Raw genomic sequence first — 15,583 nt, 5'->3', positions numbered from 1 at the left:
CCCAGGTATTTCTTTTCTCCTCATGAATAGTTAATTTTTCTGAAACCTAATTGAGTCAAATAAGCACTCAAGTTTTAAACTATTTCAAGAATGGATTTTATGGAGCCAATGCCCAAGGACTTTCTTGAAGATGTGGTCTGATTGTGTTCCTGTGAACAAAGGTCTTTCTTTACTGAGGCCTGGCATAAAGTGTTTATGATCTCCGGCTTCTATCTTCCAAGCCTGTACCAAGAACAAAGACTCCAGAATCATTCTTTGGATTTGAGACGGGTAGTGTCACCAGTTAAGATCTTCCTGGTCAGAGCTGCAGTCATTTGGATAGTTGTTCAGGTGGCTCTAAAAATCCTGTGAAAGTATAAAGAGAAAAAAAAAACTGGTGTATTTTTATAGGTGGCAAAATGTGAATATGGTAGTCCTTTAAAATTCAACAATTTATTTGATATAGCAAATACCACCATTTTGAGTTATTAATTTCTAATACTAAATTGTGTTTGGAGCTTGAAGATCATAGCCTTGTTATAAAATTATTGTTTTCTTCTTCCTTTGTAGGTGACCCATTAACCAAGGATAAATCAAGTGGTCCTCAAGCCTGATTACATTGAACATATGCACAGAAACTTAATTCCTGAGGTGATCTTGAAGGGAGATTTTTATATCGCTCACAAGAGGCGCTGCAGAGTCTTATTTCCAAGGGATTTCATGGCTCGTCATCAGCCTCTTCTTGAAACCAAGACTTTTAAAAAGTCAGACATGAACTTCTGTGTCATGAAGATTTTGTCAGATTTGAACTGTGTTCAACTTGTAATATTGCACTTGCTAAGAGAATTTGAAGTTGCCGTCTGAAGAGTTGGTGTTTCCAGGTGATGTCAGAGACACTCACCTTTTGGGTTCTTGGCCTCAAATGGGACTGCTTTTCTTGTTTCTGAAAGTCTGCCAAGTGCACCGGCCTTCTGCCATGGATATGTTCCTGGGTCCGGTCCTGTGTTCATTGGCTGGTGGGACTGCACCCGCCTTTACTGACATTTCCTTTGCGAACTTCTCTGGCATGGTGTAGACTGAGACAATTTTATTTGTATCCTATTCTCGGAGCTCTGAAAGCCTACATGTTTTAACGTCTTAAAGTTGCTTTTGTTAAAGGAATGGAAATATATATCCATTGATAATAATTATTGTTGGCAAGTAATAGTTATCTGACTACATCAATCATATAAGAATGTATAGACAAGCTGACATGTTTCCCCAAGGCTAACATACTACTGCAGCTCTCTATCAGTTAAATAGGTAATAGTTAGAACTGAATTTCCATTTTCATTATATGCTATTTTGTACTTCTAAGGGTACGTTCCCTCTCGGTTTTTGTTTTTGTTTTTTTTTCAAGTGAGCTTTTTCTTTCATGTTTTCATTTACTTTTTCCCTTCACAGAAATCAGCAGTGAGCAGTCAAGTATGTAGGAAGCCTTCAGTTTCAAAAAATCGACAGGGATGCATGTGGATTTCTGATTTCTTAGCTTGAGAGTTATTCACTTAAGATTTCTTCTAGTAATTTTTTTAACTGTCCTTTCTTTCATTTTAATAGACTGTCCCTTGCTCGCTCCCAATGACTGTTTGAATGCTTATGTATTTGTTTGTTCAGTCCGTTAATAGAATTGTTCATTTTCCTTGGTCTTGAATTTATAAATATTTGCTTATAGTTGTCCCATTCAAACAATTTCTTAGGTCAGTTTCTGTCCACAGTTTTGTAGTCATTTTAACATTTTTGTTCTTCAGTTCTACAGGAAAGTCTTACAAATATTTAAAGGCCTTAAACATGTATGTACTTTTTTTCTAAGTTATTACAGAATGTATAATTTTATACTACATTTATTTTATTTCATTTGTTATGTGAAGTTAGAGAAGAATTGAAAATGCATAGCCAATCTGTAATAATATTGTGTAAATGTATAGTTGAAGGGATGTAACTGGAGAGACTTCTTAGTTTACTCATCTTAGCCTAACAGGAAGGTACTTCAGAAATTGTCCTATTAGAAGTTCCATCATGTTAGAAAAGGTGTGACCATCTTTCCTATTTTTAAAACTCACTGACATGGTCAATTAAGTCTATGTTGGTTTCCAGGACGGAGGCTGACATACCTTGGAGAGTTTTGGCCTGCTGGTTGGTAACAAATTTCAAAGACTAGTACATTACCCAGAATGTCTTCTGGGCAGAAAAATTAAAAGTGTAAAATTTGTTAAAAATTAAATTTGTAAAGTATACTTTGGACACTGAACCAAAGTGTACTGCCCCACAAGTCCATGGGATGAAATGACTTCCTCCCTCCCTGTTAATTATACATAAAACTAATTAGATGGCTCTGAGTGGATTTTGCAATAGTTCGAGATTATGTATGAATTCAGAAAGAAAAAAATAACAGTTATCCTGGAATTTTTGCATCAATTATAACAGCATTTAATTTCTTTGGAACAAAGTAGAAAACTATTATTTTGGAAATTATGAATTTGTCCTAGGTTTGTCTGAAATTGTAGATCATGCTTCTCATTTTTTTTAACTGAGTCCTTTAAAACCACACTGGAAATTCTGTATTATATACAAGTGTAACACAAGCATATCAATAGAAAAAAATAAATGGAATTTCAAATATACTAACTAGATTATCCCTAGTAGATTAATGTTGTGACTATTCAGAAAAAGTAAATAAAATTGGGATATAAAATAGACTCTCTTTCATGAGTTACATTTGGAGAATCTGTTTTCTAGTGTTTTATTTTAAAAGTACTTCAGTTACTATCCAGAAAAGCCTCTGAATTCATGGGGAAGCTGACATAAATTTTTCAATCTAACTTTTAATAAAAATCCATGGCAGCTCTTGCCATTTACACAAGGTTCCAATACTTGATTTGCTTCTTTCCTAGGAAACAATTGAAAGAGATGCATTTACACTTGTGCTATTTGCCCACATCTTGACTATGAGCACAACTGATATTTGCTAGCAATATGCAAAATTCTTTTTATTATACAAATTGCTAAATATACTGCTTATCCTTTGAAATTCATTATATATGGAAATGTTAATGAAAATATCAGATATGGTTATAACTCAGCTTTCAAATTTTTTAAAAATAATTTTTTAAAATAGTTTAAAATTCACAAGAAGTTACAAAAAAGAGTGGAGAAAAACTTCTGTGTGCCCTTTCTCCCACTGTCCTCCAATGACAAAATCTTATAAAACCGAGAAACTGACATTGGCACAATACTATTAACTCAAATACAGACCTTACTTGGATTTTACCAGTTTCACATGCAGTGTGTGTGTGTGTGTGTGTGTGTGTGTGTGTGTGTGAGAGAGAGAGAGAGAGAGAGAGAGAGAGAGATCTTATCCTTTTCAACTAACTTGGTAAAACTTTACTGTGGTGTGGATTAGAGTATAAGAATATGGTCAATGAGTGACTGATTTGTAATAACTTTTTTCAAGTTCTCTATTTTTAGAATAACATCCTTTAGCTTTATTTTTCTTTATTTTTTGTACACTCTTGTTGCCTTAACATAATGGAGGCTTCCAGTTTTAATGCCAGACAGTACCACATGTGATTTCAAACTTGGTTTTGACTTTAATGGGTAGGAGGAGAACTGAGAATCTGTATCTAAGGTTGGAATAAAAAGGAATTTGATCCTGTTCTTTATTTCCCTCAGCAAGTCCTGTGCTGTACAATTGGGCTGTGACCTTTGATGATACCCAATAGCTAACAGCACAATGATTAAATGGGATTTGATCTTAATAAAGTTTTATTTTCTCAATTCATAGGTGATACATCCATCTGAAACAGCCATGCATACAAAGAAATTAAATAGTATTTTTCATCATCCTGCCTTTTCTCCTTTTGACTTACTTAAGTGGGGAGAAATAGAATGATGGCAGACACTCTGCTAGGAGAAACAGAAAAGTCAGAGGAGACATACACACTGGGCAGCCTCCCGTGCCCCTTACCCACACAGAGAACATACCCACAGAGTATAGCACATTACTATCTTTATCAAGGTAAGGGTTTGTCTTTATATATATATATATATAGAATGCTTTGAAAAAGAGTAGAGATAGCAGATTTCTTCTTCATTGTTTTTATTTGCACTGTGTGAGACTGAAAAGTAGTGTAGACATTATAATTATCTGGCGTTTAACAGACAGTTACTAAATTCCTACTAGGTGTATCTGGCTAGATTACATTTTGGGGTTAGCTAAAGTTTCACCTTTAACCTTTAAAATACTTTTAAAATCAGTTCACAAGGTAATTTTTCAATGCTCTACTTATGCATAGCACTATGCTAACCTATGGGAAAATGGGTACACAAAAGACTTAAGTGTTTCATATTTGTTTTGAATTTTTTCATACCTGTTTTCAATATATTGCAAATTACTAAATAGGATGCATTATGCCCTAAACATTTGTCTGCAAATCCTGTTATTGAAAGTGACTGAACTTTATTTTTGAACTTTATTCTAGAAGTTAGGTAAGCAGGACAGTGCATGTCCATAGTTGTGTTTTACAGATTTTAGCAAAAATGTGATTGAGAATCTTAAAGAAGAGAGATTATGGACTTGAAGAGAAGTGACAAAGGACTAAAATAATCTGGGGGAGAGGGAATGAGGCCTGAGCTTGGACTATTACACTGAGAAGAATGTGAAACAGTTGCAATTTAAATTACTTGAGGATCCTAACAATTACCCATGCTTGACCCTACTCTCTGATATGCTCTTACTTGTGCCTAGGCTTTAATCCTAGACCAATTATTATTATTTTTAAAAGCTCCCCAGGTGATTCTAATGAGCATTCAGGGTTAAGAACCACTAATAAAGGGTTTTGCTCAAGGTGGAAGTGATGAGTTGGGTGAAATGACTGGACGAGTAAAAGGGAGACCTGAAAGAGAACTCCAGAAGATCCTGGGCTTACTAAAATGGGACAAATGAGGCTCAGTTAAATATGGCAGAAAAACTTGAAGAAAAGCAAGCCAAGTGGCAGGTAGAGACAATGAGTTCATTTTCTCAAGCCTACGGAGTTTAAAGTACCAATGAAACATTCAGAAATGTCATGTCAGATAGCAACTGAACAGGTTTTATTGGATTTGTAATTAGAGATTATTGTTGGTCTTGGAAAGAGCAGTTTCAATGAAGTGCTTATTGTAGAACCGAGCTTTCATTGGGCTGGAGAATGAATAAGAGATTTGAAAGTGGAAATAGCACGCATAGACTTCTCTTTGAGTGGGAAATGAAAAGGCAAAGTATGGTAGTGTTTATCAAGGGGAGGCAGAATCCAAAAAGTGCATTTTTTTAAATATGGGAGAAACAAGAGTGTGTTTATATATGCTGCAAAAGAGGGAGGGAAGAGGGGGAGCAGTGTGTTAAGAACCTAGAACTGAAAATAAATAGGAAATGAAGGCAGGGGGTATCATATCTATAGGGAAAGAAAGTCAATGTGTAAGGAAGAAATAGAACCAAATCCCACAGAAAATCTAATGGGGGGAACAGTGAAGAAGCAATCGGTGCTTAGGTCTTTGGTGACCTCCCACACAACAGTGTCACTAGTGTGGCAGACCATGAATCAAAGAGCAATCATCAGGGTTGATAAGCCCATGGGTGAATTTCAGCTTATACCTGGGCTACTGAGAGTTAGAAAGTTAATGACTCCAAGATCATAAATAGATTAATGAGAAATGAGCTAAGTCACAATATTCTTATTTATAAAGTGAAAATACTTTTTGTCTCACAGGATGGTTGTGAAGATTCAGTGAGTTGATATATGCAAAGTGCAGTATGTAGTGCATAGTATTTACTAAATGGTGGTTCTTCGTTTGTGAAAGAGGTCAGTTCTGTTAACCCTGCAATTGGTGTAAAAACTGTGTTGACAGAAAATAATAAAACCATATCATATATGATATAAAAAGTCTTGGGGCCTGCTGGTATTTGTGCTAAATAGAATGGGAAGATGTAGAGGCATTGCATTTAAACCACCTTTTTTTCAGGAATTGTGTGGCTGCAAAGAAGGTTAAATAACAACCAGTGGCAGACTAAGTGAAAATACATTTTCTTTGACAGAGACCAGAAGGGCTCAGAAGTTGAGCAAAAGAAGTAGAGAAGGAGAAATTGATAAAAGAAGGGATTTATTGGGAATAATCTGGGAATATCAAAGGGAAGAGTTAGTATGAGAGGAATCTATGTTTTTGCTGTTAGATAAATGAACAACAATGGATGAAGCTAGGGAGAAATTTAAAAGTGAGGTTAAAGGAAATAATGCCTAGGGGCCTCTGGGCTGAGGAAACAGCAGCACATACAGGTTTTAAGTAGATGAGATTTATCTGCTGAGTATACAAGATACAGAGTTCGGTTTGAAATCAAGGCGAACAGAAAATATTTGAAGCAAATTTTGGTGTTTTTAGATACTCAAACCTCAAAAAGCAATAAAGTCATAATATAGGGCACTTAATTTGTAGAGATATGTGACTTTTCCATTAGTGTAATGCAGCCTGGACAAAAAACAAGTAAATGAGTAGTTGGATCATCTTTGGATGAAAACAGGCAAGGTTAAAAGGCTAGCATCTCTTGAGTCCTTACTCTGTGCCAAAAGTTTTAAGAACTCTTTTCTCTTATGATTTTCGTAACATTTATTTTTCTCTAGTTTTATTTATTGTAAGAATATAGTATATAATACATATAACATATAAAATATGTGTTGATTGACTCTTTATGTTATTGATAAGGCTTCTGGTCAACAATAAGCTATTAGTAGTTAAGTTTTGGGTGAGTCAAAAGTTATACATGAGACTTCAGGTCCAAACTGGTAACATAGGAAGACCCTGAACTCACTTCCTCCATGGACACACCAAATATACACCTATTTATACAGTAATTCCTCCTGAGGAAAAACTGAAAGCTGACTGAACAGCTTCTATACAACAAAAGACAGAGAGACCATGTACAAAATGGGAAGAGAGACAGAGGCACGGTAACAAAGGAAAACCCCACCCCCAATGTTGCAAACTGCAGTGGGGACGGATAGTACTGATAGACATGAGCAGATTCATTTACCCTGCGGCTCACAGAAAGGGCCATGACTTAAAAGGGCAACTTGAATATAAAGGAATGAGCCCCAAAACCCTGCCAAATGGCAGGGTAACTGCTAGAACTCACTTCAGGTCTGAGGGGCTGGCAAGTACCATGGTTTACATTCCCACTCCACCTTGATAGCATGGGTCCTTGATAAGAGGGTCCAGGCACCATAGCTGGCCTGCTGCCTTAGTGAGCCCCAGGCCCCTAGTAGATACCAGCCCTGGAGGCCCTGGGGCACAGGAAAAAAAAAAAAAAGCCATGTTTTAAAAGACCAACTACAATATACAAGATGCAGGTCCAGAACTGCACCAAATGGAAGGGGAAAGCTGTTGAAACTCTTGCTGGTGAGCTCAACAGTTTATGTTCTTCCTCCACCTTGATAGTGTGGACAAGAGCAAGATCCAGTGACTGAGGTGGACCACCTCAGTGAGCCCTGGGCCCCTAGCCCACACAAGCCCCAGCCATCTATTTCATCAAGGTGGTGCACAACGAGACATCCATGGGCAGTGCTCACTACAGCTCCAGGTAATCTTGCCAAGGTGACAAAGGTGCAAAGGACCCTGGAACACTCCAGACCTGCACCCTTTTGGTTCCAAACAACTTGCCAGGGCAACCCCTGCACAAAGTGCCCCAAGATCTCTGGCTCATGCATGTCTCAGCTCCAGCTGCCCCACCAGGGCACCCCAGGTACAGCACCTGGGGACTCCCTGGCCCATGCCCCATCTCAGTTCCAGCCACCCTGCCAGGGCACCCCTCCACCCACACACACAGAGCCCTGGGACCCCCTGGCTTGCACCCACTCCAGCTTCAGCCATCTCACCAGGGCGCCCTCTGCATGGAGAGTCCCAGGACTGCCCCAGCCTGCACCCATTTCAACTCCAGCCATCCTACAAGTGTGATTCCAACACAGACTGCTTCAGGACCCCCCGTCTGTCAACCAGGCATACACAGTCTACATAGGGGGTGATCATAAGAAGCTTATTCCTTCAAGTTTAGGAGAAGTATCTGTTCTGCCTAATTCATAGAAACAAGCAAAGAAAGTCAATTGAAATGAAGAGACAGAGAATATGCTCCAAATGAAAGAGCAAAACAAAACCTCAAAAAAAAAAAAAGTAAATGAAACAGAGATAAGCAATATGCCTGATAAAGAGTTCAAAGTCATGGTCATAGTGGGGAGCTGGGGCGGCTCAGTCAGTTGAGCATCTGCCTTTGGCTCAGGTCATGATCCCGGAGTTCCGGGATCAAGCCCCGCATCAGGCTCCCTGCTCAGTGGAGAGCTTGATCTCTCTCTGCCCTTTACCCTGCTCATGCTCTTTCTATCACTCTCTCTTTCTAATGAATAAATAAAATCTTAAAAAAAAAAGTAATGGTCATAGAGATGCTCACCAGACTGGAGAGAAGAGCAGCTAAACTCAATGAGAACTTCAACAAAGAGATAGAAATATAATAAAGAACCAATGAATTGAAAAATGCAGTAACTGAAATGAAAAATACACTAGAGGGAATCAACAGTAGATCAGAGGATGAAGAAGAAGAGATCAGCGATCTTCAAGAATGGGTAATGAAAAACATCCAGGCTGAACAGCAAAAAGAAAACAGAATTTTAAAAAATGATACTAGGTTAAGGGATATCTTGGACAATATCAAGCAAACAAACATTTGTATTATAGGGGTCCCAAAAGGGGAAGAGAGAGAGAGAAAGGGGCAAAAAAAAAATGTATTTGAAGAAATATAGCTGAAAAACTTCCCTAACCTGGGGAAGGAAACAGACATCCAGGTTCAAGAGGCACAGAGAGTTACAATCAAGATGTACCTAAGGAGGTCCAGACTATAACATATAATAATTAAAACATCAAAGGTTAAAGATAAAGAGAGAATTTTATAAGTAGAAAGAGAGAAGCAACTACTTACATACAAGGTAAATTCTATAAAGTTATAGCTGAATTTTCAGCAGAAGCTTTAAAGACCAGAAGAAAGTGGCATGATATATTCAAAGTGCTGAAATTAAAAAAAAAAAAATCAAGAAGACTCTACCCAACAATGACATCATTCATAATTGAAGACGAGACAAAGAGTTTACCAGACAAATAAAAGAGTTTATCACCACTAAATTGGCCTTACAAGAAATTTGTTAAAGGGACTTCTCTCAGTGGAAAAGGTCATAATTAGAAGAAAATGATGAAAGGAAAAGGGACTCACAGAAGATGTAAAATACAACAACATATACATAAAATGTGGAGGGAGGAAAAAAATAAAGTTGTTTTAGAATGCGTTTGAACTTATGTGACCATCAACTTAATACAGATTGCTATACACTTAGGATATTATATATGAACCTCATGGTAACCACAAACCAGGAACCTATAACAGATAAAAAAATAAAGAGTAAGAAAGTCAAGCATAATGTTATTGAAACTCATCAATCACAAGGAAAAAGAACAAGAGAAGGAATAAAGAACTACAAAAACAACCAGAAACAATGGACAAAATGGCAATAAGTACATACCTATCAATAATTACTTTAAATGTAAATGCTCCAATCAAAAGACATAGGGTGGCAAAATAGATTTAAAAACAAGACGCATCTATATGGTGCCTATAAGAGACTCACTTCAGATCTACAGACTGAAAGTGAAAGGATGGAAAAAGATAATACATGCAAATGAAAGTAAAAAAAAAAAAGGCAGAGTAGCAATACTTAGACAAAATAGATTTTAAAACAAAGACTGTAATAAGAGACAAAGAAGGGCACTACATAATAATAATGGATCAATACAACAAGAGGATACAGCAATTGTAAATATGCATCCAACACAGCAGCACCTAAAACATACAGCAAATATTAACATACATGAAGGGAGAAATTGATAGTAATACAATAATAGTAGGGGACTTTAACACCCCACTTACAGCAATAGATACATCATCCAGGCATAAAATCAACAAGAAAACAGTCTTTGAATGACACATTAGACCAGGTATACCTACCAGATATATACAGAACATTCTATTGAAAAACAACAGAATACACATTATTTTCCAGTGCACGTGTAACATTCTCCAGGACAGAGTACACATTAGGCCATAAAACAAATCTCTATACATTTAAGAAGGCTGAAATAATACAAAGTATCTTTCCCAACCACAACTGTATGAAACGAGAATCAATTACATGAAAAAAACTGGATAAAACACAATCATATAAAGGCTAAACAATATGCTACTAAACAACCAATGGGTCAATGAAAAACTCAAAGAGGAAGTAAAAAAAATATCTGAGACAAAAATGAAACACAATGGTACAAAATTTTTGAGACACAGCAAAAGCAGTTCTAAGAGGGAAATTTATAGCAATGCATGCCTATCTCAAGAAATGAGAAAAATCTCAGATAAACAATTTAACTTCACACCTAAAGGAACTTGAACAAGAACAAACAAAGCTCAAAGTAAGTATAAGGAAGGAAATAATAAAGATCAGAGTGAAAATAAATAAAAATAGAGGAAAAACACAAGAGAAAAGATCTAAGGAACCAAGAGCTGGTTCTATGAAAAGATAAAACTGATAAATCTTTAGTCAATCTCATCAAGAACAAAAAGAGGATCCAAATAAGTAAAATCAGAAATGAAAGAGGGAAAATAACAATGGTACCACAGAAACACAAAGAATTATGACACTGCTATGAAAAATTGTATGCCAAATAACTTAAAAACCTAGAAGAAATGGATAGAAACATACAATCTTCCAAAACTAAATCAGAAGAAATAGAAAATTTGAACATACTAATTACTAATAACAAAACTTAATTGGTAATCAATAAAATCCTGACAAAAGACTGAGACCAGATGGCATCACACATGAATTCTACCGAACATTTTAAAAAGAGTTAATACCTATTCTTCTCAAACTATTCCAAAACATAAAGGAGGAAGGAAATGTTCCAAAGGTAGTCTATGCATCCAGCATTACCCTGATACCAAAACCAGATAAAAACTGTACCAAAAAAAAAAAAAAAAAAAGAAAGAAAGAAAAGAAAAACAAAAAGAAAAGAACAGAACAGGCCAATATCCCTAATGACCACAGATGCAAAAATCCTCAACAAAATATTAGCAAACCGAATTTGACAATGCATTAAAAGGACTGTTCACAACAATCATGTGGGATTTATTCTGGAGATACAAAGATGGTTCATTATTTGCAAATCAATCAATGTGATACACCACATTAACAAAATGAAGGATAAAAATCATATGATCATCTCAAGAGATGCAGAAAAAGCATTTGACAAAATTCAACATCCATTCGTGATAAAAACTCTGAACAAAGTGGGTTTAGAGGAACATACCTCAACATAAGATAGGCCATATATGACAAGCCCACACATAACATCATACTCAATGGTGAAAACCTGATAGGTTTTCCTCTTAGATCAGGAACAAGACAAGAATGTCCACCCTCACCACTTTTATTCAATATAGTATTGGAAGTCCTAGTCATAGTAATCAGACAAGAAAAAGAAATAAAAGACATCGAAATTGGTAAGGTAAAAATACAACTGTCATTACTTACAGATGACATGATACTGTACAGAGAAAACTCTAAAGACTCTACCAAGAAACTATTAGAATAACAAATTTGGTAAATTTGCAGGATATAAAATTAATATACGTAAATTTATTGCATTTCTGTACATTGATAACAAAGTAGCAGAAAAAGAAATTAAGAAGCCATTCCATTTACAAGTGCACAGAAAAAATAAAATACCTAACAATCAACCAAGGAGGTAAAATACCCATACTCTAAAAACCATAAAACATTGATGAAAAAAAAACAACTGAAAGCAACACAAATAAATGCAAAGATCTAACATGTTCATGCATTGGATGAATTGATACTGTTAAAATGTCCATACTACCCAAAGAAATCTACAGATTCAACGCAATCCCCATCAAAATAACAACAGCATTTTTCATAGAACTGGAACAGATAAATAATACTAAAATTTGTGTGGAACCACAAGACTTCAAATAGCCAAAGCAATTCTGAGAAAGAAAAACAAAGCTGGAGGTATCACAGTCCCAGATTTTAAGATATACTACAAAGCTTTAATAATCAAAACAGTATGGTATTTGTATAAAAACAGACACATAAATCAACAGAACAGAATAGAGAGCTCAGAAATAAACCCATGCTTATATGGTTAATTAATATATGACAAAGGAGGGAAGAATATACAATGGGGAAAAGACAATCTCTTCAATAAATGGTGCTGGGAAAGCCCGAAAGCTATATGCAAAAGAATGAAACTGGAGTACTTTCTTATACCATACACAAAAATAAAAAAAATGGATTAAAGACCTAAATGTGAGGCCTGAAACCATAAAACTCCTAAAAGAAAACATAGTCAGGTACCTGGGTGGCTCAGTCGGTTAAGTGTCTGCCTTCGGCTCAGGTCACGATCTCAAGGTCCTGGGATCAAGCCCCACGTTGGGCTCTCTGCTCAGCGAGGAGTCTGCTTCTCCCTCTCCCTTTGCCCCTCCCCAACTCATACTCTGCCTCTCTCTCTCTCAAATAAATAAATAAAATCCTTAAAAAAGAAAACATAGGCAATAATCTCTTGGACATCAACCTTACCAATATTTTTCTAGATATGTCTCCTTAGGCAAGAAAAGCAAAAGCAAAAGCAAAACCAAACTATTGACCTATACTAAAATAACTTACATAGCAAAGGAAACCACCAATAAAACAAAAAGGCAACCAACTAAATGGGAGAAGATATTTTCAAATCATTTATCAGATAAGGAGTTAAATCCAAAAAATATAAAGAACTTTTATAACTAAACACCAAAACCCACAAATAGTCCGATTAAAAAATGGGCAGAGGACCTGAATAAACATTTTTCCAAAGGTGACATACAGATGGCCAACAGACACATGCAAAGATGCTCAACATCACTAATCATCAGGGAAATGCAAATCAAAACCATGATGAAATATTACTTTACACCAGTCAGAACAGCTAGTACCCAAAAGACAAGAAATAATAAAGTGTTGGCGAGGATGTAGAGAAAAAGAAACCTATGTACCTTGCTGGTATGAATATAAATTGGCGCAGCCACTGAGGAAAACAGTATGGGGGTTCCTCAAAAATTAAAAATAGAAATACCATATTATCCAGCAATTCCACCATTGGCTATTTACCCAAAGGAAACAAAAACACTGATTTGAAAAGATATATGCACCCCTGTGTTTACTGCAGTATTATTTACAATAGCTAAGATATGGAAGCAACTTAAGTGTCCATTGAAAGATGAATGGATGAAGAAGATGTAGTATGTAAATATATATGTAAATACACACACACACACACACACACACACACACACACACACTGGAATACTGCTTAGCCATAAGAATGAATGAGATCTTGCCATTTGCGACAACATGGATGACTTAGAGGATATTATGCTAAGTGAAATAAGTCAGACAGAAAAAAGATGAATGCCATATGATTTCACTTATATGTGGACTATAAAAAATGAAAAACAAAAGCAGAAAAAGACCCATAAACACAGACAACAACCTAGTGATTGCTGAGGGGAGGGGGGTGGGAGGTACAGGTTTCCATTTTTAGAATGTTTAATTCACAAGTGTGAAAGGTACAGCATCGGGAAAGAGTCAATGGTGTTAGAGCAGTGCTGTATGGCGACAGATGGTAGCTACAATTGTGAACATAACATAATGTTCAGAGTTGCTGAATCACTGTTTTTCACCTGACCCTAATGTAACAATATGCCAACTATACTTCAATTAAAAAAAAAAAGTTATACATTGGTTTTTGACTGCACCTGGGGTTGGTGCCTCTAACCTCTGCATTGTTCAAGGGTCAAATGTAGTAAGCTTTACCTTCTTTTTCAAATGATATCCCCTCCCTCCTTGGAGGGATAATAAACAGAATTTGAAGCAACTTAGTTTAAGAATCTTCAGATAGATTCTGTGAGCACTGAGGTTACATAGCAGCACTGGAGAGAGAGAAACAGCTGAATGCAAAATGGGAAAATGAAGAGCAGAGAGATACAATATTTTAGAAAGAAGCCCATTGTTTTGATGAGGATAGGCATGTATTAATAATTGGAAACCTCAGCAATGCCTGAGTATTTTACAGAAGACTAACAGTTTATATTCTATATTAAAGGTTTACCTTTTATTCTTTTTATTAAAGGTTTACCTTTTATTCTTTTTTTAAAAGGTTTACCTTTCTTAATTGGAAGTGAGGTTTCCTATTATTGTGTCCAACTGTCATGCATCAAAGGGCGATCTGTTAGAGTGATGTATCAGTTATCCACTGCTGTGTAATATACAATTCCAAAACAGGGCAGCATAAAACAATAACCCTCAATTATTGCTCCCAATTCTATGGGTCAGCTGCAAGATTCTGCGGGTCTTGGCTGGGCTCACACTTGTGACTGCTGGGAGCTGTGGATGGACAAGCAGTGCTGAGTTTGTCTGGATTCTCACATGTGTTGGGGGTATCTGGCTATATGTACCTAACCTACCATTATCTTAGCTGGAACAACTGGGTTACTTCCAAGTGGTTTCCCACATTTCACCAGCTTAGCTTGGCCTGTTCTCATGGCAGAGAAAGCAAGGTTTTGAGATAACAGGCAAAGGCTCAGGACTGGGACACTCGCTTTGGTTATATTCTATGTCCAAAGCAAGTCACAAAGGTAGCTCATATTCTGGCGGTGGAGATAAAGACTCCACCTCCTGGTGGGAAGGTTGCTGCAAAGTCACAATGCAAGGCTAGATACAGGAAAGGATGAAGAATTGGAGCCATTTTTTTTGATCACCATTAGTGGCTTCATGCTAGACTTCAATGCCAACTTTGCTTGCTCATCTGAGTAATCATTTCCAGCCTAAAGTGATTTTGATACACATCAACTTTAAATTCTTCAATGGCTCCCCACTGTCCTGATATGAAATCTGTACTCTATCAAACATAAATGGCATCCCATTATCCGGCCCCTTCCTACTTCTTCTTACCCCCCCATACAACTAATTCTGCCACACCCACGTTCTTGTATGAACTTCTTAGAACACATCTGCTCCTACAAACACTCATTTGCCCCCGCAGCTGGACTCTCCAATCTCCCTCCAGCCATTTCCAGTTAGCTCTTTGTCATATCTGTAAGTTTAAATTATCAAATTCTGTTGATAGGGGTGCCTGGGTGGCTCAGTCATTAAGCGTCTGCCTTTGACTCAGGTCATGATCCCAGAGTCCTGGGATCGAGCCCCGCATCAGGCTCCCTGCTCAGTGGGAAGCCTGCTTCTCCCTCTCCCACTCCCCCTGCTTGTGTTCCCTCTCTCGCTGTGTCTGTCTCTGTCAAATAAATAAAATCTTCAAAAAAAATTCTGTTGATAATTAATATTTCCATCATAAAATTAAGTGGACAAAAATTGAGATGTTATCAGAAGATTAGTATTGGTAA

At 36.7% G+C, this 15,583-nt stretch overlaps 1 protein-coding gene across 6 annotated transcripts in view; it reads left to right on the top strand.

Annotated features, from left to right (window-relative positions):
* The window catches only part of TAFA2 (TAFA chemokine like family member 2), a 461,307-nt gene extending 458,593 nt beyond the window's left edge, over positions 1-2,714 (top strand). For all 6 annotated transcript variants that reach the window (XR_013449245.1, XR_004926761.2, XM_078076201.1 and 3 more), the window contains one exon: positions 550-2,714. Coding sequence is in view for 3 of the 6 variants with exons in the window: in XM_036122878.2 (XP_035978771.1) it covers positions 550-561 (12 nt within the window). In the remaining 3 variants the exon portion in view is untranslated. The remainder of the gene's footprint in view (positions 1-549) is intronic.
* Positions 2,715-15,583: the final 12,869 nt, after the last annotated feature.

Source organism: Halichoerus grypus, chromosome 6, assembly GCF_964656455.1.
Source record: "Halichoerus grypus chromosome 6, mHalGry1.hap1.1, whole genome shotgun sequence".
NCBI lineage: Eukaryota > Metazoa > Chordata > Mammalia > Carnivora > Phocidae > Halichoerus > Halichoerus grypus.
Note: the sequence above shows the minus strand (reverse complement) of the source record. Positions and strands in the feature narration are given on the sequence as shown.